Source organism: Petromyzon marinus, chromosome 47, assembly GCF_048934315.1.
Source record: "Petromyzon marinus isolate PM22_M1 ecotype Great Lakes invasive population chromosome 47, UKy_Petmar_22M1.pri1.0, whole genome shotgun sequence".
NCBI classification, from domain to species: Eukaryota; Metazoa; Chordata; class Hyperoartia; order Petromyzontiformes; family Petromyzontidae; genus Petromyzon; species Petromyzon marinus.
Genome location: NC_133713.1, coordinates 4898507 through 4924452, shown reverse-complemented (window position 1 = coordinate 4924452; position 25946 = coordinate 4898507). Strand labels below are relative to the sequence as shown.

The 25946-nt window shown below is 49.2% G+C and overlaps 2 protein-coding genes across 2 annotated transcripts in view; both read left to right on the top strand.

The window, feature by feature from the left end:
• The first annotated feature begins 1993 nt into the window (after positions 1–1993).
• Positions 1994–12400, top strand: MED17 (mediator complex subunit 17). The gene is made up of 12 exons (XM_032971801.2): positions 1994–2414; positions 3817–3983; positions 4430–4640; positions 4878–5014; positions 6595–6679; positions 6819–6971; positions 7523–7659; positions 8197–8384; positions 8852–8989; positions 10022–10139; positions 11165–11324; positions 11774–12400. Exons 1-12 carry the CDS (start codon positions 2195–2197, stop codon positions 11977–11979), a joined length of 1920 nt encoding a protein of 639 aa, XP_032827692.1. The 5' UTR covers positions 1994–2194; the 3' UTR covers positions 11980–12400.
• A 7964-nt stretch (positions 12401–20364) lies between these two features.
• LOC116952505 (transmembrane 4 L6 family member 1-like) overlaps positions 20365–25946 on the top strand; it is a 22002-nt gene continuing 16420 nt past the window's right edge. The window contains exon 1 of the mRNA XM_076074316.1: positions 20365–20805. Within this exon, the coding sequence (XP_075930431.1) occupies positions 20761–20805 (45 nt within the window). The 5' untranslated portion in view covers positions 20365–20760. The remainder of the gene's footprint in view (positions 20806–25946) is intronic.

Genomic DNA, 25946 nt, shown 5'->3' with positions numbered 1-25946 from the left:
TGTGGTGTACAAAGCTGTTGTGGTACGTTGTGAATGTGGTGGTGATGTGTACTGTTGTTGCAGGGTGTGTGATGTGGTGCAGTGTGGGGTGGAATCGCTGGGGTTGGTCTCGTGCGGGTGAGCCTGAGCTAAGGGTTAGCAGGGGGCGTGTAAATCTGCGTAGATTCGTGTGTTCGAGAGGCTGGTAACCCTTGACACTATTTCATACCAAATACTGCAGTGGAAACACCAAATTAAGTTTGTGCATAACCCAATTTGACGGTGCCCGACTGAGCCCCATCCCTCGGGGTTTCCCCTCCAGAAAGAGAGAAAAACCCACCGCGGTTGTCCACGTGGAATGTCGAACCCTGTTCAGCCCACCGCTACATAGACCCCGCCCACCCACAGCTACATAGACTCCGACCACCCACCGCTACATAGACTCCGCCCACCCACCACTACATAGACTCCGCCCACCCACCGCTACATAGACCCCGCCCACCCACTGCTACATAGACTCCGCCCACCCACCCACTGCTACATAGACTCCGACCACCCACCGCTACATAGACTCCGCCCACCCACCGCTACATAGACTCCACCCACCCACCGCTAAATAGACTCCGCCCACCCACCGCTACATATACTCCGACCCACCCACCGCTACATAGACTCCGCCCACCGCTACAAAGACTCCGACCCACCCACCGCTACAAAGACTCCGACCCACCCACCACTACATAGACTCCGACCCACCCACCGCTACAAAGACTCCGACCCACCCACCGCTACACAGACTCCGCCCACCCACCACTACAAAGACTCCGCCCACCCACCGCTACATAGACTCCGCCCACCCACCACTACAAAGACTCCGCCCACCCACCGCTACACAGACTCCGCCCACCCACAGCTACAAAGACTCCGCCCACCCACCACTACAAAGACTCCGCCCACCCACCGCTACATAGACTCCGCCCACCCACCACTACAAAGACTCCGCCCACCCACCACTACAAAGACTCCGCCCACCCACCGCTACAAAGACTCCGCCCACCCACCGCTACATAGACTCCGCCCACCCACCACTACAAAGACTCCGCCCACCCACCGCTACAAAGACTCCGCCCACCCACCACTACAAAGACTCCGCCCACCCACCACTACAAAGACTCCGCCCACCCACCGCTACATAGACTCCGCCCACCCACCACTACAAAGACTCCGCCCACCCACCACTACAAAGACTCCGCCCACCCACCGCTACAAAGACTCCGCCCACCCACCGCCGTGTCTCCCCAGGCCTCTGGACGCGTCCCCATCACGTCGGCCAGGCCGTGAGCGCGTTTGGCCTCGCGGGGATGTTTGCTTAGGAGCCGTCCATAAATGACGTCACGCACCTAGGGGGGGGTGAGAAATGTGACGTCATATAAAAATGCGCAACTTTAAATAAATATAGACAACAAATTCTACTTAATAAAATAGACTTTTTAATAAATGTTTTCTCCTACAACATCAGAGTGCAGCGCCACATTAAATACACAACTACAATGACAATAGTTTAAAGCGATTTGAAGCGTGTTTTTTCGGGGGGGGGCAGAGCTTTGTGACGTCATTTGAGGGGGGGTCTGACTTTTTGTGACGCCGTGTGACGAGGGGGGGGTAAAAAATCGTCCAAAATCGCGTGACGTAATTTATGGGGCGGGCCCTTAGCGAGCGGGGCAGGCACCGCCTCCACCCCAGTGATTGTTTTCGATGTCCCACAATTAATCGATTAATCGATTCGTGACGAAGTCGTCGATCTCTGGGGCAATGTCTCAATGTAATCGATTGCGCGTAAACCGAAAATGCATTACGTGTAAACGATTTTACACGTAATCGATTTTACACGTAATCGATTTTAATCGATTACTTCTACGATTTTAATCGATTACTTCTCCTTCTGGAGCGAACCCCGAGGGGTGTGGTTCAGTCGGGTTCCGCCAGCTGGGGTTCGGGCAGAAGGCGTCACGAACGTCCCCCACCCCCCCACACCCCACGACTCCCCTGGGCGTCTCCAGCACGACATTCATTCGGCGTCTTTACTTATTGGTGTCTTTGCTCGAGAATCGGGCCCTCGCACACGCGTATCGATTACTCTCATCGATTGTTCTAATCGATTACTCCCAACCCCCCCCACCTCCGCCATTCGCTGATCGGGAGCGACGTTGCCAGAATGGCGGCTGCTCCGTCCGTGAAGATCAGCATCGAGGCGGGGAGCGAGCACCAGATCAAGGAGGTCGCCCTCGATGGCACCGAGACGTTCGTGCAGCCGCTGTCCATGTCCGAGAACCTGGCCAAGTTGGCGCACAAGATCGACTTCTCCAAGAGCGACTCGGAGGACGAGGCCGAGGGAGACGCCGAGGCGGCGGCGGCCTCCGAGGAGCAGGACGAAGGTGCTCGCCTGGATTTTGAGCCGCAGCCTGAGCGCTAGGCCGCTGGGGGGCGAGGGAGGGCGAGGCTAGGGGAGGGGAGGCCGCTCACGTAAATTGTTGTGGTGGTGGGTTTATAGCGCTGTGAGAAGCATTGATTCAAGAGCCGAATGGCTCACAGGGCTATACCAAATCAATGAACTATTGTCAGCAGCAGTATTATTATCGTCAATCATCGTTCGTACCAGCATGCAGGCAAAAGCCGTCAACAGCAGTCAAATCATCCATAATACGGGGGGAGGGGGGGGTTTGGGTTACATCGCGTAAATATAAATGTGTCGTTAAACCCGCCACCACCCGACACGGCCCAATTAGTAAAGTTTGTCACGCAAACAGAACGTGTCAATTCGTTATTTGTACAGCGACACCGGTGTGTTGGAGAGCAAATCCACAGCATTCAGTCAGCAGCACCAGCAGCAGCGTCAGCAGGAACGAACATTATAGGCGATATGAATATAAGCATGATTAATAATAAGTCGTGAGATAGTGAGGCTTTCTTGGGTCAACAAGCGTAATAATTTTAATACAAATTAACAGCATACATGGTCCATAAACATCAGCAGCATTATAATTATTAACCATCATCGACAACAGAAACATAATCACATTGTTGACACCAGCCACGGTAACGCCGCTGTTGGAAGATTTCACCACGCCAATTCATAAAACAATCATTACAGAGCTTCACAACGCAAGACTCATTTTGTTGTCGGCTTAATGCACTCTTTTAAGTTTCAGTACTGTGGCGAAGTTTGCAACGTTTCAAAAGGTTGAAGTGTGGTTTTCCCATTACAATGAGAATGTTCTTACGCCTTGTTCCAGCATCTCAGCTATTGGTGAAAATTATATATTCCTATGGCAGAAGTTGAATGAGAATATTTATTTGTACTGCTGGAGGAACTCGATGAGCTATAAAGCTCTTTTTCGCATATGTCCAGTCGGGGCGGGTCACGACGTTATATATATTTTATTATTTTATTGTTTCCTTTCAACGTGACTTTACCGAAAGAGCTAAGAATATGAATTACTGCAGTCACGAAAGCTTTAAATAAAAATTTCATACAAAACACCAACGGAGTTCAAAATATCGTAAAGGTAAACACATCGCTAAAAAAAAAGTAACCACTGTCATCGATTTGATGATGCTACTCCTATGAAGGCACCATAATTCCCAGGGTATGCTTGCACAGTGCGCGCTGTACGTACCACACGGGATCTATAATGGCTCGGGAGCAGACAGCCGTGTTCCCTTTTATACAATTAAATGCCACAAACTCGGCGCTGCTGTGAATGAGATGCGAGGTTTAATTGCCGGTTATTTTTCGTCTGCCCTTCTCCCCACCGCTCTGCTGGTGCTGTCATCCAGGCGTTGCAAAATTCCAGCCCTCGCTGTGGCCCTGGGACTCTGTGAGGAACCAGTTGCGAAGCGCCCTCACCGAGATCAGCGTGCTCTATGACGTGCTCAACGTGGTGCGAGAGAAGAAGTACATGACCCTCGACCCCGTGTCGCTGGAAGTGCTGCCCTCTCGTCAGGTGCGGTTTGAGCTCTTGACCCCAAACACGGCAATCGCGGAGGCCAGGGAGGGTAGAGAGGAGATGCTAAGGGTGCAACGATGCCGTGCGTGAAATTTAGTTACCCAGAATATATCCATTGTGAGTTTCAAAACTCCTTCAGCAGGGTCATGAGGGTTCTGCATTGGGTTCTTCGGCCATTTTATTTTTGGAGATTGTTTTACTTGTGGGGTGAAACTTTACGACGCGGGGGGAAATATCAGGCCATGCATATGAAGAGATAATGCTTGAAATGTTCAAATAGTTTTAACAAACCCACTTCCAAGGCTTTCTCTGACGTATTTATGTCGCCATTAAGTTTCCTGAACACTTTGCTGTCTGTTACTGAACGCGAGGGTAAAAGTAATTGCTGCATCACTGGCGGGAGGGGATACTGGCTGAACCGTTACGCATCCCCCGATCGGCAGTTGCTCCAATTTGTGGCTAAGAAGAAGACGCTGGCTGGCGCGGCGCAAATCCTCCTGCGCGGCGCCGAGAGGCTGAGCCGATCGGTGGCCGAGAGCCAGGAGCAGAAGAGGCAGCGCGATTTCAACGCGGAGCTGCTCAAGCTGCGCCAACACTGGAAGCTGCGCAAGGTTCGCGACAAGATCCTCGGAGACCTCAGCTACCGCAGCGCCGGTGAGGAGTTCTCGTCCCTGAGTTGCGGGCATTCTGATAATGATGGCGATTTATTTTTGGTTGAGCATCTCCAGGCACTGTGCACAGCAACCTGCAAAATGCACAGAAACACAAACAATGCAGATTTAAGTTAGGTATCATTATTTCTGGTTCATACCCAGCTTGCAAATGTTTTATGGAAAGTCTTATCTGTTTGACTGTCGACGCTTGTGGTGCCTCTGTTGTTGCGCCGTGCAGGGTCCCTCTACCCGCACCAGGGCACATTTGAGGTGCTCAAGAACACAGACATTGACCTGGACAAGAAGATCCCGGATGACTACTGTCCCCTTGATGTCTTGGTGCCAAGTGACCTGGAAGGAACTGCATATATCAAGGCAAGGGGAAGCTGCACACGAGCCTCTCGCATATTTAGGATTTGGTAAAAACTGTGAACCAAATAGAGGGTCTCTCGAGGGGTTCAAATGTATTTTGTTTGGCCAGGTGAGAGCTCAAGAGACCCCAGGAGAGCCTCTTTTGCAAGGCTGCACTGGCTGAGTATCAAACGTTACTGGTAGACGTGATGTTGATGACGACGGTTATAATCATGATATTGCTCCATCGGTTCAATCGATTATTATTGCCGAGCTGCCACCACTCAGGTCCTGGGACCTCAAAGCAGTGAGTTTATGATCACAGCCTCATCTCTGTTGACTGTGCAAAATAAACCACGACAGTAATTGTTGCCTTACACTCTGGCTGTATTACAGTGCCGAGAAATTTTAAGACATTGGTTCGACGGTCATGTGACAAACATTATGCTTGGCAGGGAAAAGTGCTTCTCTCTTTTGTGGATAGGTGATTGTTTGCAGAGACTTCACAGGCAGTTCTTTGACATCTTCTTCCAGGGATAATTTTCTACTGCGGAGTGATGTACCGTGCAAGAGTTCGGATTGGGCATTTCATTTGATGATGCCGGTCACAAAATTGGGACATCAGTGACAAAGAGCTCCATAGCTCATCGGATTTTTCCAAGCTAAAGAAAGTTTCTGATTCGGATTCTGATTTGGCTGCTAGAAATATCCACGTGAGGATAAACCACTTCATATTCTTAGCTCTTTTTTATTGTTTTATATATATTTTATTATTTTATTGTTTCCCTTCAACGTGACTTTACCGAAAGAGCTAAGAATATGAATTACTGCAGTCACGAAAGCTTTAAATAAAAAAATAAACCACTTCGTTGAGCTATCGTTTGCGGCCAGGTCGCTTCTGAAAAAGAGCTAGATAGCTCAGTGGGACTTACCTGGTAAAATCAAAAGAAGTTTAGTTTATAATGGAGAGAAAGAAACCATTAAAAAAATATATTATTTTTATGCTCACGATTAATTTAATTGTACATTTGAACCTTATGGGGGTACCCCGGCTCTCGCATAATGTCCGTGATGCAGTCGTTTTTAGTCTGTTGACGGTCGGCGATGCGGAAATCGGCTCATCTCGACGAGCTGTACACGATGCACTATGGTGCATAGAAGCGTTCAGGGTTTCGGATTGATTGGTACCCCAGTCGCAGAGTGAAGTTCACCCCTGGGAAAAATAATGTCCCAGAAATAAAATATTTAATTGCCTCGGCCATTTTGTATTATTTGGTACCCCGGGGTACCGTCATAACGATCATTTGATAATATAATCAGTTCCATACCATTTGTGCAATTATTCTACTGAAGCATTAAGGATAAAGACGCAAACGAGACGTTATAAATGAGCCAGGAAAAATACAAACGATGTCGAAAATGTGAAACGAGAGATTTGATTCTTGAATCCCCATTTAAAGTTCAAGCATCAATCATGACAATTTATGAAAGCTGGTAGTTGGGGGGCGGGGGGTGTGTGGAAGAGCTAGGTGCAGGAGGGTTCAGGGTCACATTGCTAATTCAAAGCAATCGATCTAATGTTTTCACGGTGATTGAATCTGCAGGTGTCCATCCAAAAGCAGTCGACAGACATTGGAGACCTGGGCACGGTGAACCTCTTCAGCTGCCCAGCCAGGAAACCACGGCAAGGTGGGGGTCGCGCGCGGGGTCGCGTGCGTGGTGCGCACGCCAGCGGCACGCCACGCCAGCGGCGCACGGTCACGTGACAACGCAGACCGCTCGAGTTTACCCGCGGGTTTGTGTTCACACGCCTACGGTTTTTGTGCAGGGGCGCCACACTGGCAGGCAAAGCTGGAGGCCGCCCAGAACGTGCTCTTCTGCAAAGAGATCTTCGCCCAGCTGTCCCGAGAGGCCGTGCAGATCAAGTTCCAGATGCCGCCCATCGTTGTGAAGAACCAGATCATCTCCCAGCTCTTCCCAGGTGCCATTGCACAGCGTTAGATGCGTGCATGGCGTGTGCTGCGTTTTTTTTTGTTATTAACACCAATTAAGAAGGCAGAGATTTGGGGACAGGAGTGTGGCACAGTGGTAACACGTATACCTCGCAGCAGGGAAGGACCTGGGTTTGATTGCCGACTGTGAAGTATGTATGCTCTCCCCTATTCTGCATTGGTTTTCTCTGGGACTTCTGGTTTCCTCCCAAAAGTAAACAACAATGCTATTTAATTATTATTGGCCAAACATCCCAATGCCAGGACCACCCTGAAAGAAAGTGTTCAGACCGAGTGTGCTTTTCTGGGTAAACAAATGATAATTACTATTAATATTACAGCATGCTGAGAGTTTATTTTGTGCCGTCATTGGTGACCAACTGAGACGACACTTGAGAACCTGGTTAATCCACGGTTGGGCAGCCGAATCATAGGTTCGAACTCGGGATCTCAGCAGAGCCGGCTCATTGTCCCCCGACCCATTAGCCGCCTCTTAGGTAAGTTTTTGTTTAATTTTCAAGAACTCCGTCATTTCTCGCAGGGCTGCAGCTGTCCATCTCGCTGTGCCACCTGCTGAGCGAGGAGAAGAAGTCGCAGAAGCTGGCGCCGGAGCGCTCGGCGCAAGCAGACGACCACTTGTACGTGCTGGAGCACAACCTTCACCAGCTTATGAGAGAGGTACCGTTGGCCTGTGCTTGCTTGATGTATCTGTGTTAATGCCCTCTCAACAAACAGTAACGCTTACATGCATCGTGATTAAACGTATTCGTGAACTGGACCACCTGTTAAAAAAATATATATATATACGGGAGACCGTTGAATTTCGCGGGTTTACCAGTTTCGACCCATTGCAGCCATCCTCTTTGTACACCACTTTTTCTCTTGCTGGGGTTATTTTTGGCCTTTCGCCAGTATACTGTACCCTGAAGTACTGTATCATTGACCGATACCATGGTGCGAGGCGGGCGAGGGATGCGAGGCAGTGAGTCGCACCCCAACCTTGGCTATGCAAGCGTCTCTGTTAAGCAAAGACCCTCCATATAGCCTATGAACAGACTGTAGGGGCAAGTGATGTTAGCGATTAGCACCTTTGTAGGCCAGCACGCCACACGATGGGGTGGGTGGCCAGCACCACGCCCAGTGGGGGCGTGTCCTGATGATATCCCTGACCACCCCCAATCCTCCCCCCCTCACCCTCGATCCCCACCAACGCAGTTCCACAAGCAGAATCTGAACGTGGCAACCATGCCGCACCCGTCAACGGCGCAGTTCGGCCTCACCAAGCGGATGCGCCTGGCGGGGCCTTCGGCCTACGACAAGACAGAGCTGGGGGCACTGCAGAGCGCTGAGGGTCTCCTGGAGAAGATCATCAAGCAGGCCAGACACATCTTCCTGCGGCGCAGGTGAGCGACGTCACGACGTCCCAACCCGCAGGTTGGCACGTTTGTAACGGTGGCGATGATGGAAATAGTTTTAGAAGGAGGGCGATCGCTATTTGTAACCAGGTCATGAGAGCCTGTGACCAAATCACCCGGAATGCGCCCCGTCTTGTCAAATCTCAGCAGCTGTGCAGGGTTGAGCCTGGATAATGTGTGGATGGGGAGTCATAATAATGATGCCCTTAATATAACAATAAAATCCTCGGCGAGCCACGAACCAGTGGCGATTATCCGAACCGGTCCTTGTTCTCCCCTTAGGTCGACTTAGCCAGTACGGCACTGGGGAGACAACAGCAGGCGGGAGTGGTGCTGCCTGGCGTGCTGTGCCAGCCTTGATAGGTGGCGTTCGCTCACAGCACTTGCCCAAACCATCTGCACGGCTACACGGGGGGGACAATTTGTCTTTGTGTGTGCGTGTGTCCACGGTGTAGGACGGCAGCCACGATCGACAAGCTGGCGGCAAGGGTGGACGACCCGCAGATCCAGGCGCACTGGTCTAATGTCAACGACGTGTACGAGTCGAGCGTCAAGGTGCTCATCACCTCGCTGGGCTACGAGCAGATCTGCAAGTGAGTTGTGCTCTGCGTGCGGCGTGGGCAATCTGATTCCGAGATTAAACAAATTACGTCTTGTCTCTTCCCACTCGGAGGGATAATGTTCGTGGCATGACAGGCAAATTGATATTTTTAGGGGCGCCACGGTGGCGAGATGTTTGCTACCTCGCCTGGTATATAGGAGGTCGTGGGATCCATCCCGACCCTGACTGGTATATATGTGGAGTTTGCATGGTCTCCCCGTGGTTTGCGTGGAGTTTTGTCCGGGTCCTCCGGTTTTTCCCTCCACATTTAGAATCAACATCACGCATTTGGAGTATTTGGCTGCTGCGAATTTCCACTTCTTTGAACTTTAATATTTTTTGCCAGGTCACTATCTGAAAAAGAGCTATATAGCTCAATGGGACTTGTCAAGGGGTACCTCTGCGAATGTGTATACTTTAACTTAGCTATTTCAATGAGCCATTTCAATGCTAAATTATAGGCTAATTCCTTTGTCAAGGCACTTGGCCTTTTCTTCTCACACAGCTTAAAGGTCGTGATCTAAGCGTGGCTTCTTCCACTCCAGCGCTGTCCTCCAGACAGTCTCGTCCCTTCACCTGATGAAGGCCGCTTGTGTTGTGGCCGAAACGTCGTGATTTTTTGTTATTTTATTTTTACCTACGTGACTTTACCCAATAGAACCAAAGAGTATGGATCCTAGCAGTCACGAAAGCTTTAAATCTAGAATCAATGGGACTTACCTGGTTAAATAATAGTAGAAATGCAAACAACCAAAATACGCGCGGTTGTTTGATGGCAGCCTGAGACCATCATCAGCTCACTCCGCTTAGGAACCAACTTTAATCGCGGGTGGCTTCAAACCCAGGATCTCGGCAGTGCCGGGTTCATTGCTGCGACACGGCGTGAGCCACTCAGCCAACCTCACCGCGCGCAGTCCTGTACGCACGCGTGCCAGTAGAGAGCTCGGCGGTCGACACTGAGCAGCGTAGCTCACGAGGCCCGTGCTTCTCTCGGAATTCTACCGATGTCTGCCCGTACCCCCAGGACCTTGCAACTGCAGCTCAACATCGGCCTGGAGCAGGTGAAGGTCGTCCATCGCGATGGGCGCGTCATGACCTTCTCCCACCAGGAGCAGGAGCTCATGGACTTCCTCATCTCACAGGTACTGGTTGGGGAGGTCCCACACCGCTTTCTTGCGTTCGACGTCCACAACTTGTTCGCGCGTGACAGCCGCTTCAAGGGGAGGAGCAAAGAGCAGATTTTGGATAGCGGGTTTGTGGGATACCATCAAGCGGAAGACGTAAAAGCGGATGTTGTTGATGCTGTCCGGGAAGGTGTCGTAGGTCACTGCTTGTCAACTGTGCAGCAGCTGCAGTATCTGGTGCAGGGTAGAAGATGTTGGCAGTGTGGTGTTGGTGGCATCAATGGCTTTAGCCACGATGGCAACTTGATCTTGATTTCAAAATGCAGTTTTTTTGGCTTGGATCATGTAGATAGAAAAATGTGTCGTTAAACCCGCCACCACCTGACACAGCCAATTAGTAAGGTTTGTTCTGTTTACATGACAAACCTTGCTCATTGGCTGTGTCGAGTGGTGGCGGGTTTAACAACACGTTTATATATTTACGCGATCTAACTAAAAAAAAAACCTGTATTATGGATGATATTGGTTGCGAAAGCCTACGTGTTAAATTGACGAAGACTTGCTGAATCTCACTTGCTCATGCATTGGGATGTACAGCGAGTTCCTCTTAAGGGATTTTTTACATGTAAGTGTGAAACCAGAGTATCTGCATGTCACCCCTGGACACGGGGGAATAACACTCAAAAGGTCCGTACAAACAGGTTCACATAGACCTTTAGAACTGCCTTCCTAGCCCTCTCACATATTCCAGTGAGCTTGACAGATGTATTTCATCCGCCAACTCTTACGTCAAATGCACTCGATCACAGGCAAGCACCACCACCTGGCTTTTGCAGAGAACAACGTCAACTCATTCCACGTAAGAACAGGGTCCAGTTCCGGCCGGTTGCCTGCATTACATCCCAGATAATTTATCGATGCTGGCTTGTCGCTCTGTCAGAGGCCACATAGCCAGCAAGTCTCCCAGCCACATCTGCAAAGCTACCCGTGCTAAGCGACGTTTGTTCCCGTCGTCGGCTCCGCCCCGGCTTTGCCATCTGCAGATGTCGCAGCACCAGGTGCATGCGGTGCAGCAGCTGGCCAAGGTGATGGGCTGGATGGTGCTGAGCTTCAGCAACCACGTGGGGCTGGGTCCCGTCGAGAGCATCGGCAATGCCTCCTCCATTAGCGTGGCATCGCCCAACGGAGAGTACTCCATCACCGGTGAGTTCGCTCCACCGCCGCTCTTCAAATCGGCAGCACCTCGCTCACCTTGCGTTGTTCACCACGGCGTCGGCATGGCGTCTTTGTGCCACTGTGACCACATTTGCAGTTGGAACGCATCTTGAATCCGTCTTTTGAAAGGCCAAGGATTGGTGGATCGTGGACATTTGTGACCACCCTCCTCCCCCCCACCCAAAACTGCCTGGGTTCTGAAATGGTCATGCCGGTAATGTAAGTGAGTTCATAACTGAATCTTTTGAGTGTTATTCCCTCTCGCATGGCGAGATTTCTCCAGGTACTCCAGCTTGTATTCCCACGCATGAAGCAAAACACTCCCTTAAAAAATGATTGCCAAATAGCCCACTTGAAAACACAAATCGCCGTGAGCCTTTCCCCGGGCGAACAACGTGCATTGCCTCCATCCTCTTGTTTTAACTCCCACGGCGCAGTGAGGAACGGGCCAGAGACGGGCACGCGGGTCGTGGTGCAGTGTCCACGGAGCCACTCCAAGGAGCTGCCCAAGAGCGACGTCATCAGCGACCCCAAGTGGCTGCACCTGGGCGGACCCTACAAGGAGGTGAACTGGGCCAAGGTGGAGGGCCGCAATTTCGTCAACAAGATGGAGCTGCTCATGGCAGCGCTCATGCCCAGCTGAGGGTCCCACCCCCCCCCCCCCCCCCCCGTGGCTTCCGCGGTGCTGGATGAGGAGGCGCGGTTTGTTTTTGACCAAACGAGCTGACGTTCACCTCCACCCTGGCAAGCAAAGATGTTTATTTATGATGAGGCCAAGTCTATTTTCATTGTTATTTTTTTATTGCAAGGCATGTTGGGGGTATGAGTAAGGAAGTTTAGCGCTCGTGTACTGAACTCGATGATTCACGTGAAGGAATGCCCCAAAAACAACCGACGTCTCCCCTGACGATTTTTCCCGTCGTTCACGCGAATGATAGCACGTTTTGGCGAAGTTGGATCAGAAGAAACGAACAATGAACGGGGGAGCCGCTTTGTTGGTTTGTGTGATTTTGGAACCTGGCATGTCGCGAGTGCTGTACACCATTAAAGTTCTGCTGTTTGTACGCCTGCCTTCAAGCCTCACGATTCTGTGAGGCTGAATGTTTTACGCCAACCCTTCCCAATGCTTAGGAGATTTGGACGGCACTCCTGATTAATAATAATTATGCTAGTTTATCCAAGAAAACTTCACGGAGCCTCAAGACTCGGGTAAGTTTTTTTTTTGATCATTTGGGGGAGAGGATTGCTTTGCATTTACCAATAAATGCGAGCAATTTTCCAAATTTAGACCATAATGCCGGCATACAATGGCCTACACTTCTTGCAGTGACATCATGGTTCTTTAACATTCACTGGGCCATGCAGTAGCAACCGGGGTGGCCTTCCGGAATCTAACCGCGAACCTCTCCGACAAGTGGCAAACTCGCTCCTGCTGGGCCATGTCACCGCCCCAACGCTCGCCGCTTGGCCAGCAGTGGCTGGGTTACAGCCGCCTGTGCAGCAACTGCATGAAGCGTCAATGAACAGGGTGGGGCACTGCTTGCTTGAGAACATGCACTCCGCTTGTTTGAAGAGGCATCCCGCCACCCCCATGGCAGAGCGTGTTCCCGCAATATTGGCTCGGAGTAAGTGAAGCCGGGGCATGCTTTGTAGGTGACCAGACTTCCCCCGTTATCGAGCTAGACAGGAACATCAACAGCTGTGCAACCGCGTGAGAACGCAAGGCGCCAAGATAGTCTCATTCGCAAGTGATCTTGAGGTGTGAGTCTGCCAGCGGGTGGGGGTGGGGTAGGGGTGGAATGAAAGCCAAGTATAATTCCCATTGAGTCATTTGCGGGTAACTTGTAATCACATCCTTGGATGAAGCACTCTGGGGTGGAGGCTGGATTGAGTCGGTCCTGACCCTGGATTTCCTGGCCACACCCACAGAGGAAACCCACATTTTGGTCGCAGTAATCATAGCCACCAACTGCAACCGGCCACGTGCCATGACGTGATCTCGCTGGGACATGTGGTGCTTGGGAAGGTTATGATGACAGACCTGGCACCGCACCCTGGTGCCAAATACGTATGTGCGTACACGTCTGCTGTCAATGCGCGTGTGTTCATTGTCACTGGGTGACACGGTTCAGCGAAGTTTCGCTGAAGTCTTTCGGGCCCAGGGCTTCATGGTAGATATTATTTCTGTTTGGAAACAATGTGTAAGCAGTGGGGCACCCGGCTCAACATTTCAAGTAGATTTCTTACCAAGTCAGAAATAACTTTTGCAAGCTATGTTCCAAATTTAAACGTCTCCAGTAATTTCCTGCTCAAATTGGCATCGAGGTCGTGCTAATACAGCCGAGCCAGTGGTGGTAATTTTGTATCCCCATGGCAGGGACGAGTCTGGCACTACTCTTGACTTCCACACAGCGGTACAGTACTCATTTTTATCAACCACGAAGGGATGATTGGCTCCCTCAACCCCCAACAGGGATTTGAACTCGCATCCTTTTGGTTTCGAGGAGCTAACTTTACGGCTGAGCTACCTGACTTAAAGGTTTCTTGTATATAATTATAAATGTACCCTCAATGAAATATACATCCAGAAGTATTTATTATTTACATAAAATGTATACCATGAGAAAATTCGCACTTGCCCAGTCATTTTATTGGAACCCCCTTAGGAAGCAATTACATCTGGGCCTACGCATGAACAAGGCTGTAAAGTTTCCACTGCAAATAATTGGAGAATATTGTGATCAAATTTACTCCGGTTAGCGTCACAGCAGCGGCTTTTGGCGAGTCCTCGAACAAAGACATCAACAAAGACGGTCACTACATCAACAAAGACGGGTCACTACATCAACAAAGACGGTCACTACATCAACAAAGACGGTCACTACATCACCAAAGACGGTCACTACATCACCAAAGACGGTCACTACATCAACAAAGACGGTCACTACATCAACAGAGACGGTCACTACACCAACAAAGACGGTCACTACATCAACAAAGACGGGTCACTACATCACCAATGACGGTCACTACATCAACAAAGACAGTCACTACATCAACAAAGACGGTCACTACATCACCAAACACGGTCACTACATCAACAAAGACGGTCACTACATCAACAAAGACGGTCACTACATCACTAAAGACGGTCACTACACCAAAGACGGTCACTACATCAACAAAGACGGTCACTACATCAACAAAGACGGTGACTACATCACCAAAGACGGTCACTACATCAACAAAGACGGGTAACTACATCAACAAAGACGGTCACTACATCACCAAAGACGGTCACTACATCAACAAAGACGGGTCACTACATCAACAAAGACGGTCACTACATCACCAAAGACGGTCACTACAACAACAAAGACGGGTCACTACATCAACAAAGACGTCACTACATCACCAAAGACGGTCACTACATCACCAAAGACGGTCACTACATCAACAAAGACGGTCACTACATCAACAAAGACGGTCACTACATCAACAAAGACGGTCACTACATCAACAAAGACGGTCACTACATCACTAAAGACGGGTCACTACATCACCAAACACGGTCACTACATCACCATAGACGGTCACTACATCAACAAAGACGGTCACTACATCAACAAAGACGTCACTACATCACCAAAGACGGTCACTACATCACCAAAGACGGTCACTACATCAACAAAGACGGTCACTACATCAACAAAGACGTCACTACATCAACAAAGACGGTGACTACATCACCAAAGACGGTCACTACATCACCAAAGACGGTCACTACATCACCAAACACGGTCACTACATCACCATAGACGGTCACTACATCAACAAAGACGGTCACTACATCAACAAAGACGTCACTACATCACCAAAGACGGTCACTACATCACCAAAGACGGTCACTACATCACCAAAGACGGTCACTACATCAACAAAGACGGTCACTACATCAACAAAGACGGTCACTACATCACCAAAGACGGGTCACTACATCAACAAAGACGGTCACTACATCACCAAAGACGGTCACTACATCACCAAAGACGGTCACTACATCACCAAAGACCGTCACTACATCACCAAAGACGGTCACTACAACACCAAAGACGTCACTTCATCACCAAAGACCGTCACTACATCACCAAAGACGGTCACTACATCACCAAAGACGGTCACTACATCAACAAAGACGGTCACTACATCACCAAAGACCGTCACTACATCACCAAAGACGGTCACTACATCAACAAAGACGGTCACTACATCAACAAAGACGGTCACTACATCAACAAAGACGTCACTACATCACCAAAGACGGTCACTACATCACCAAAGACGCTCACTACATCACCAAAGACGGTCACTACATCAACAAAGACGTCACTACAACAACAAAGACGTCACTACATCAACAAAGACGGTGACTACATCACCAAAGACGGTCACTACATCAACAAAGACGGTCACTACATCACCAAAGATGGTCACTACAACAACAAAGACGTCACTACATCACCAAAGACGGTCACTACATCAACAAAGACGGTCACTAAATCAACAAAGACGTCACTACATCACCAAAGACGGTCACTACATCAACAAAGACATCACTACATCAACAAAGACGGTCACTACATCAACAAAGACGGTGACTACATCACCAAAGACGGTCACTACATAAACAAAGACGGTCACTACAACAACAAAGACGGTCACTACATCAACAAAGATGGTCACTACATCACTAAAGACGGTCACTACATCACCAAAGACGGTCACTACATCAACAAAGACGGTCACTACAACAACAAAGACGGTCACTACATCAACAAAGACGGTCACTACATCAACAAAGACGGTCACTACATCACAAAAGACGGTCACTACATCACCAAAGACGGGTCACTACATCACCAAAGACGTCACTACATCAACAAAGACGGTCACTACATCAACAAAGACGGTCACTACATCACCAAAGACGGGTCACTACATCAACAAAGACGGTCACTACATCAACAAAGACGGTCACTACATCACCAAAGACTGGTCACTACATCAACAAAGACGTGTCACTACATCACCAAAGACGGGTCACTACATCACCAAAGACGTCACTACATCAACAAAGACGGTCACTACATCACCAAAGACGGGTCACTACATCAACAAAGACGGTCACTACATCAACAAAGACGGTCACTACATCACCAAAGACGTCACTACATCACCAAAGACGGGTCACTACATCACCAAAGACGGTCACTACATCACCAAAGACGGTCACTACATCAACAAAGATGGTCACTACATCAACAAAGACGGTCACTACATCAACAAAGACGTCACTACATCAACAAAGACGGTCACTACATCAACAAAGACCGTCACTACATCACCAAAGACGGTCACTACATCACTAAAGACGGTCACTACATCAACAAAGACGGTCACTACATTAACAAAGATGGTCACTACATCACCAAAGACGGGTCACTACATCACCAAAGACGTCACTACATCACCAAAGACGGTCACTACATCAACAAAGACGGTCACTACATCAACAAAGACGGTCACTACATCACCAAAGACGTCACTACATCACCAAAGACGGTCACTACAACAACAAAGACGGTCACTACAACAACAAAGATGGTCACTACATCACCAAAGACGGTCACTACATCAACAAAGACGGTCACTACATCAACAAAGATGGTCACTACATCACCAAAGACGGGTCACTACATCACCAAAGACGGGTCACTACATCAACAAAGACGGTCACTACATCAACAAAGACGTCACTACACCAAAGACGGTCACTACATCAACAAAGACGGGTCACTACATCACCAAAGACGGTCACTACATCACCAAAGACGGGTCACTACATCACCAAAGACGGTCACTACATCAACAAAGACGGTCACTACAACAATAAAGACGGTCACTACATCATCAAAGACGGTCACTACATCAACAAAGACGGTCACTACATCACCAAGGACGGTCACTACAACAACAAAGACGGTCACTACATCAACAAAGACGGTCACTACATCAACAAAGATGGTCACTACATCACCAAAGACGGGTCACTACATCACCAAAGACGGTCACTACATCACCAAAGACGGTCACTACATCAACAAAGATGGTCACAAAGACAAAGATCCCCCGTATAGCCTTAACAGACTGTAGGGGCAAGTGCTGTTAGCGAGCACCTATGAAGGCCGGAACGGTACACGAGGGGGTGGGTGGCCAGCACCACGCCCGACCGCCTTTGTCTCCCTAGTGGCAATGTTTACACACCGCACCAGGTACTCATTTGAGGCTGAGTCGACCTAGGGGAGGCCCGGGACCGGTTCAGATAATCGTCACTGGTGTTGGCCGTGAGCGGGAATCGAACCCGGGTCGCCAGGTACATAGCGCTGCGCGCTAACCGCTACACTATCGCTCACTACAACAACAAAGACGGTCACTACATCAACAAAGATGGTCACTACATCACCAAAGACGGGTCACTACATCACCAAAGACGGTCACTACATCATCAAAGACGGTCACTACAACAATAAAGAAGGTCACTACAACAACAAAGACGGTCACTACATCACCAAAGACGGTCACTACATCACCAAAGACGGTCACTACATCATCAAAGACGGTCACTACAACAATAAAGAAGGTCACTACAACAACAAAGACGGTCACTACATCATCAAAGACGGTCACTACAACAATAAAGAAGGTCACTACAACAACAAAGACGGTCACTACATCAACAAAGACGGGTCACTACATCGCGCGCTTTCAGATGCGCTTCTGCGGCCCTTCAGAACGTTCTTACGATATCAGGAATCCACGAGAGCCGATGATGCACTTCTAAATGTAAATAGACAACTCTCGTCTTCAGAACTGCTTTTTGTGTTTACTTTGTCCTTCCTCCACCCCCCCCCCCCCCCTGCATCTCCGGTTAGCGCGGAAGCCTACGTACCGTGCAAAAGAAGTTCAAGCACAAATTTTGGTTCAAGGCTTTCGTGACTTTACCGAAAGAACCAAGAATATATAAGTTCAAGCACAGTACGCAGCTTTGCGCGTTCGAACCAAAAACCGAAATGTGAAAACTCCCAAGGGGCCGTCCATAAATGACGTCACGCACACGGGGGGGGGGGTCAGACATGTGCGACGAGAGGGGAGGGGGGGGGGTTTGAGAAATGTGACGTCACATCAAAATGCGCAACTTTAAATAAATATAGAATTGTTATAGCAACACTAATTGTTACAACAACACTCCTACAACATCAGAGTGCGGCGCTCCACATTAAATACGCACTACAATTACAATAGTTTAAAGCGATTTGAAGCACGTTTTATTTTCAAAATGGAAATATGGTTTTGGGGAGGGGGGGAGGGGCAGAGCTTTGTGACGTCATATTTGAGGGTTGGATCTGACTTTTCGTGACGCCGTGTGACGAGGAGGGTCAAAAATCGTTAAAAAAATCGCGTGACGTCATTTATGGACGACCCCCAAGACCGATGGCGATCGGACGGTGGTGGCGAATGCAAAGCCGATTGATGGCGGTCGCGTGAATAAACCGCGCGCGTCCGCGAGGCCTGGGGCAACGGGGGCTCTTGGGCAAGAGGCATTGAGGAGGTAGTGGGGCTTCTGATAACGACCCCGTGACCCCTGCCGCGTTATCGCGCGACTTGCTTGGGTTGCGCCGATGCAGCAAACAAAGGCGTCTGAGAGTTGCAGCAACAGACGGGCCCCCCACCAGGGCCGGATTAAGGCGTTGGGGGGGGGCTTTAGGGGGCTGAAGGCCAGAGGGCCTCCGCCAGCTGGGAGGGGCCTCCAGAGGTGAAGTGAAAAGTTATTTTATTTGTGAATGCTGAATTTTGTTTGTTGTTCGCCCTGTAAAAAAACAAAATACTTCTTTAACTTTTGATTTAAAGCTTTCGTGACTGCAGGGATTCACATTCTTGGTTCTTTCGGTAAAGTCACCGCGTAGAAGGGGAAACAATGAAATAATAAAAATATAAAACAATAGAATTCTCACGACGTTTCGACTGCAACTTTGTTTTCCTTTTGAAAATATTACTGGGGGGGTGGGTGGGGGGGGGGGCTCACAGTACCTGCAGCCCAGGGGCCTAGAAAATATTCATCCGGCCCTGCCCCCCACCCCCCACCACATCCTCCTCCTTGCGTGAATCTCACAGCCACCTTCCCACAGATTAAGCGTGGAAGTCCTTACGGGCGATTAAACGGACCAGGATAATTCAGTCCGGGCGAAAAGATAAATGCGTTTAATTTGGTTGAAGTCCGGTTTTTCACATTGATATATTATTATCTGTGCTTGCAATGCCCATGTAACTGTACGTCGTTTATTTCAGTGGCTTCCATTTAAATGCTTTTTTTTGTGCTCGAGTCGGCGTGCTGTTTTGGCGTGGAGTGGTGGCGCAGTGGTTAGCGCACTCGCTGCGCATAGAACCGGGGAGCCTAGTTCCATTCCCGGCCACAGATCCCACAGTGGCAAGTGGTGAGGTATGGTGACGGAAAAAAACCCCATGACCGACAATGTTGGGAGGCTGTCGTCCTCTGGTGGATTGAGAATGGCTGGAGTGTATTGTCGGCGTGTTAAGAGGGAAGAGGTTTGTAAAGTCGACCAAACGCAACAAATCGCACCACGCAACAAACACAACTTCATTTGTGCACTTAGGGGGCCGTCCATAAATGACGTCACGCGATTTAGGACGATTTTTGACCCCCCCCCCCTCAAATATGACGTCACAAAGCTCTGCCCCACCCCCCCTCCCAAAAAAAATCATATTTCCATTTTGAAAATAAAACATGCTTCAAATCGCTTTAAACTATCGTCATTGTAGTGCGTATTTAATGTGGCGCTGCACTCTGATGTTGTAGGAGAAAACATTTATTAAAAAGTCTATTTAATGAAGTAGAACGTATTGTGTCTATATTTATTTCAAGTTGCGCATTTTGATGCGACGTCACAATTCTCAAACACCCTCCCCCCCCCTCCAGGTGCATGACGTCATTTATGGACGTTCCCTGATGCATTGAGGGTGCGATGAATGTAGGGCGAAACGCGTTTAACACTCGCAAAAGCGGAGGACGTCATCAATGCACCCGATCTCATCAGGTCTCAGATAGCTCAGCGGCGCTAAGCGGTATCTGAGCCGGGCTGGAACTTGGATGGGCGACGACCACGCGCCGTACTGTCAACGGCGTCCGCCGGGGCCACGTGGTGGGCAAACAACAGCGGGGCAAGTGCAACGAAATCCGTTGTAGGTACACCTGTGCCTCTATGCCCCAGCCACAATTGATGGTTCCCCCGCCTTCGCCAGCTCGCGCTGACCCGCGTTGGTGAAGTATGGTGAGAGAGCACGCGGCATGGGAAGAGATCCTCACCCCCCGCAGTGGAACTGCGTTAAAAAGGTGCCGTGCTTCTGCCCACGCGGTGCCATCTCTCCGAACGCTGACCTCTCGCTTCATTCGAAGCTTTCGTGACTGCAGGAATAATTGCTCTTTGGTTCTTTCGGTAAAGCCACGTGTGGAAAGATGATAAATTAAGTAATAGAGTACGACGTTTCGATTGCAACACAGGCAGTCGTCATCAGGTAGAACTACATTTGAGAGAGAGACAGAACACAGACACGGAGACACACAGACAGACACACTAGCAGAGAGAGAGACACAGCATAGACACACAGAGGTGTGGGACTCTGCTCGGCCATCAGGTGTGTCGATGCTGTCTCTCTCTCTCTCTCTGTGTGTCTCTGTGTTGTCTCTCTCTGTGTCTCTGTGTTGTCTCTCTCTGTGTGTCTCTGTGTTGTCTCTCTCTGTGTCTCTGTGTTGTCTCTCTGTGTCTCTGTGTTGTCTCTCTCTCTGTGTCTCTGTGTTGTCTCTCTCTCTGTGTCTCTGTGTTGTCTCTCTCTCTGTGTCTCTGTGTTGTCTCTCTCTGTGTCTCTGTGTTGTCTCTCTCTGTGTGTCTCTGTTGTGTGTCTCTCTCTCTGTGTGTCTCTGTGTTGTCTCTCTCTGTGTGTCTCTGTGTTGTCTCTCTCTGTGTTGTCTCTCTCTGTGTCTCTGTGTTGTCTCTCTCTCTGTGTCTCTGTGTTGTCTCTCTCTGTGTGTGTCTCTGTGTTGTCTCTCTCTCTGTGTGTCTCTGTGTTGTCTCTCTCTGTGTGTCTCTGTTTGTCTCTCTCTGTGTGTATCTGTGTTGTCTCTCTCTGTGTGTCTCTGTGTTGTCTCTCTCTGTGTGTCTCTGTGTTGTCTCTCTCTCTGTGTGTCTCTGTGTCTCTCTCTCACTGTGTCTCTGTGTTGTCTCTCTCTGTGTGTCTCTCTGTGTTGTCTCTCTCTGTGTGTCTCTGTGTTGTCTCTCTCTGTGTGTCTCTGTTTGTCTCTCTCTGTGTGTCTCTGTGTTGTCTCTCTCTGTGTGTCTCTGTGTTGTCTCTCTCTGTGTTGTCTCTCTCTGTGTCTCTGTGTTGTCTCTCTCTCTGTGTCTCTGTGTTGTCTCTCTCTGTGTGTGTCTCTGTGTTGTCTCTCTCTCTGTGTGTCTCTGTGTTGTCTCTCTCTGTGTGTCTCTGTTTGTCTCTCTCTGTGTGTATCTGTGTTGTCTCTCTCTGTGTGTCTCTGTGTTGTCTCTCTCTGTGTGTCTCTGTGTTGTCTCTCTCTCTGTGTGTCTCTGTGTCTCTCTCTCACTGTGTCTCTGTGTTGTCTCTCTCTGTGTGTCTCTCTGTGTTGTCTCTCTCTGTGTGTCTCTGTGTTGTCTCTCTCTGTGTGTCTCTGTTTGTCTCTCTCTGTGTGTCTCTGTGTTGTCTCTCTCTGTGTGTCTCTGTTGTCTCTCCCTCTGTGTCTCTGTGTTGTCTTTCGCTCTGTGTCTCTGTGTTGTCTCTCTCTGTGTGTCTCTGTGTTGTCTCTCTCTGTGTGGCTCTGTGTTGTCTCTCTCTGGGTGTCTCTGTTGTGTGTCTCTCTCTCTGTGTCTCTGTGTTGTCTCTCTCTCTGTGTCTCTGTGTTGTCTCTCTCTGTGTCTCTGTTGTGTGTCTCTCTCTCTGTGTCTCTGTGTTGTCTCTCTCTCTCTGTGTCTCTGTGTTGTCTCTCTCTGTGTGTCTCTGTTGTCTCCCACTGTGTGTCTCTGTGTTGTCTCTCTGTGTGTTTCTCTGTGTTGTTTCTCTCTCTGTGTCTCTGTGTTGTCTCTCTCTGTGTCTCTGTTGTCTCTCTCTGTGTGTCTCTGTGTTGTCTCTCTCTGTGTCTCTGTGTTGTCTCTCTCTGTGTCTCTGTGTTGTCTCTCTCTGTGTGTCTCTGTGTTGTCTCTCTCTGTGTGTCTCTGTGTTGTCTCTCTCTCTGTGTGTCTCTGTGTTGTCTCTCTGTGTCTCTGTGTTGTCTCTCTCTGTGTGTCTCTGTGTTGTCTCTCTCTCTGTGTGTCTCTGTGTTGTCTCTCTCGGTGTGTCTCTGTGTTGTCTCTCTCTGTGTGTCTCTGTTGTCTCTCTCAGTGTGTCTCTGTGTTGGCTCTCTCTGTGTGTCTCTGTGTTGTCTCTCTCTCTCTGTGTCTCTCTCTCTGTGTCTCTGTGTTGTCTCTCTCTGTGTGTCTCTGTGTTGTCTCTCTCTGTGTGTCTCTGTTGTCTCCCACTGTGTGTCTCTGTGTTGTCTCTCTGTGTGTTTCTCTGTGTTGTCTCTCTCTCTGTGTCTCTGTGTTGTCTCTCTCTCTGTGTCTCTGTTGTCTCTCTCTGTGTGTCTCTGTGTTGTCTCTCTCTGTGTCTCTGTGTTGTCTCTCTCTGTGTCTCTGTGTTGTCTCTCTCTGTGTGTCTCTGTGTTGTCTCTCTCTGTGTGTCTCTGTTGTCTCTCTCTGTGTGTCTCTGTGTTGTCTCTCTGTGTCTCTGTGTTGTCTCTCTCTGTGTGTCTCTGTGTTGTCTCTCTCTCTGTGTGTCTCTGTGTTGTCTCTCTCGGTGTGTCTCTGTGTTGTCTCTCTCTCTGTGTCTCTGTGTTGTCTCTCTCTGTGTGTCTCTGTTGTCTCCCACTCTGTGTCTCTGTGTTGTCTCTCTGTGTGTTTCTCTGTGTTGTCTCTCTCTCTGTGTCTCTGTGTTGTCTCTCTCTGTGTCTCTGTTGTCTCTCTCTGTGTGTCTCTGTGTTGTCTCTCTCTGTGTCTCTGTGTTGTCTCTCTCTGTGTCTCTGTGTTGTCTCTCTCTGTGTGTCTCTGTGTTGTCTCTCTCTGTGTGTCTCTGTGTTGTCTCTCTGTGTCTCTGTGTTGTCTCTCTCTGTGTGTCTCCGTGTTGTCTCTCTCTCTGTGTGTCTCTGTGTTGTCTCTCTCGGTGTGTCTCTGTGTTGTCTCTCTCTGTGTGTCTCTGTTGTCTCTCTCAGTGTGTCTCTGTGTTGTCTCTCTCTGTGTGTCTCTGTGTTGTCTCTCTCTCTGTGTCTCTCTCTCTGTGTCTCTGTGTTGTCTCTCTCTGTGTGTCTCTGTGTTGTCTCTCTCTGTGTGTCTCTGTTGTCTCCCACTGTGTGTCTCTGTGTTGTCTCTCTGTGTGTTTCTCTGTGTTGTCTCTCTCTCTGTGTCTCTGTGTTGTCTCTCTCTCTCTCTGTGTCTCTGTTGTCTCTCTCTGTGTGTCTCTGTGTTGTCTCTCTCTGTGTCTCTATGTTGTCTCTCTCTGTGTCTCTGTGTTGTCTCTCTCTGTGTGTCTCTGTGTTGTCTCTCTCTGTGTGTCTCTGTTGTCTCTCTCTGTGTGTCTCTGTGTTGTCTCTCTGTGTCTCTGTGTTGTCTCTCTCTGTGTGTCTCTGTGTTGTCTCTCTCTCTGTGTGTCTCTGTGTTGTCTCTCTCGGTGTGTCTCTATGTTGTCTCTCTCTGTGTGTCTCTGTTGTCTCTCTCAGTGTGTCTCTGTGTTGTCTCTCTCTGTGTGTCTCTGTGTTGTCTCTCTCTCTGTGTCTCTCTCTCTCTCTGTGTCTCTGTGTTGTCTCTCTCTGTGTGTCTCTGTGTTGTCTCTCTCTGTGTGTCTCTGTGTTGTCTCTTTCTGTGTGTCTCTGTGTTGTATCTCTCTCTGTGTGTCTCTGTGTTGTCTCTCTCTGGGTGTCTCTGTTGTGTGTCTCTGTCTCTGTGTTGTCTCTCTCTATGTGTCTCTGTGTTGTCTCTCTCTCTGTGTGTCTCTGTGTTGTCTCTCTCTATGTGTCTATGTGTTGTCTCTCTCTGTGTGTCTATGTTGTCTCTCTCTGTATGTCTCTGTGTTGTCTCTCTCTGTGTCTCTGTGTTGTCTCTCTCTGTGTCTCTGTGTTGTCTCTCTCTGTGTGTCTCTGTGTTGTCTCTCTCTGTGTGTCTATGTTGTGTGTCTCTCTGAGTGTCTCTGTGTTGTCTCTCTCTCTGTCTCTGTGTGTCTCTCTCTGTGTGTCTCTGTGTTGTCTCTCTCTGTGTGTCTCTGTGTTGTCTCTCTCTGTTTGTCTCTGTGTGTCTCTCTCTGTGTCTCTGTGTTGTCTCTCTATGTGTGTCTCTGTGTTGTCTCTCTCTGTGTGTCTCTGTGTTGTCTCTCTCTCTCTGTGTCTCTGTCTTGTCTCTCTCGGTGTGTCTCTGTGTTGTCTCTCTCTGTGTGTCTCTGTTGTCTCTCTCAGTGTGTCTCTGTGTTGTCTCTCTCTGTGTGTCTCTGTGTTGTCTCTCTCTCTGTGTCTCTCTCTCTGTGTCTCTGTGTTGTCTCTCTCTGTGTGTCTCTGTGTTGTCTCTCTCTGTGTGTCTCTGTTGTCTCCCACTGTGTGTCTCTGTGTTGTCTCTCTGTGTGTTTCTCTGTGTTGTCTCTCTCTCTCTGTGTCTCTGTGTTGTCTCTCTCTCTCTGTGTCTCTGTTGTCTCTCTCTGTGTGTCTCTGTGTTGTCTCTCTCTCTGTGTCTCTATGTTGTCTCTCTCTGTGTGTCTCTGTTGTCTCTCTCTGTGTGTCTCTGTGTTGTCTCTCTGTGTCTCTGTGTTGTCTCTCTCTGTGTGTCTCTGTGTTGTCTCTCTCTCTGTGTGTCTCTGTGTTGTCTCTCTCGGTGTGTCTCTATGTTGTCTCTCTCTGTGTGTCTCTGTTGTCTCTCCCTCTGTGTCTCTGTGTTGTCTTTCGCTCTGTGTCTCTGTGTTGTCTCTCTCTGTGTGTCTCTGTGTTGTCTCTCTCTGTGTGGCTCTGTGTTGTCTCTCTCTGGGTGTCTCTGTTGTGTGTCTCTCTCTCTGTGTCTCTGTGTTGTCTCTCTCTCTGTGTCTCTGTGTTGTCTCTCTCTGTGTCTCTGTTGTGTGTCTCTCTCTCTGTGTCTCTGTGTTGTCTCTCTCTCTCTGTGTCTCTGTGTTGTCTCTCTCTGTGTGTCTCTGTTGTCTCCCACTGTGTGTCTCTGTGTTGTCTCTCTGTGTGTTTCTCTGTGTTGTTTCTCTCTCTGTGTCTCTGTGTTGTCTCTCTCTGTGTCTCTGTTGTCTCTCTCTGTGTGTCTCTGTGTTGTCTCTCTCTGTGTCTCTGTGTTGTCTCTCTCTGTGTCTCTGTGTTGTCTCTCTCTGTGTGTCTCTGTGTTGTCTCTCTCTGTGTGTCTCTGTGTTGTCTCTCTCTGTGTGTCTCTGTGTTGTCTCTCTGTGTCTCTGTGTTGT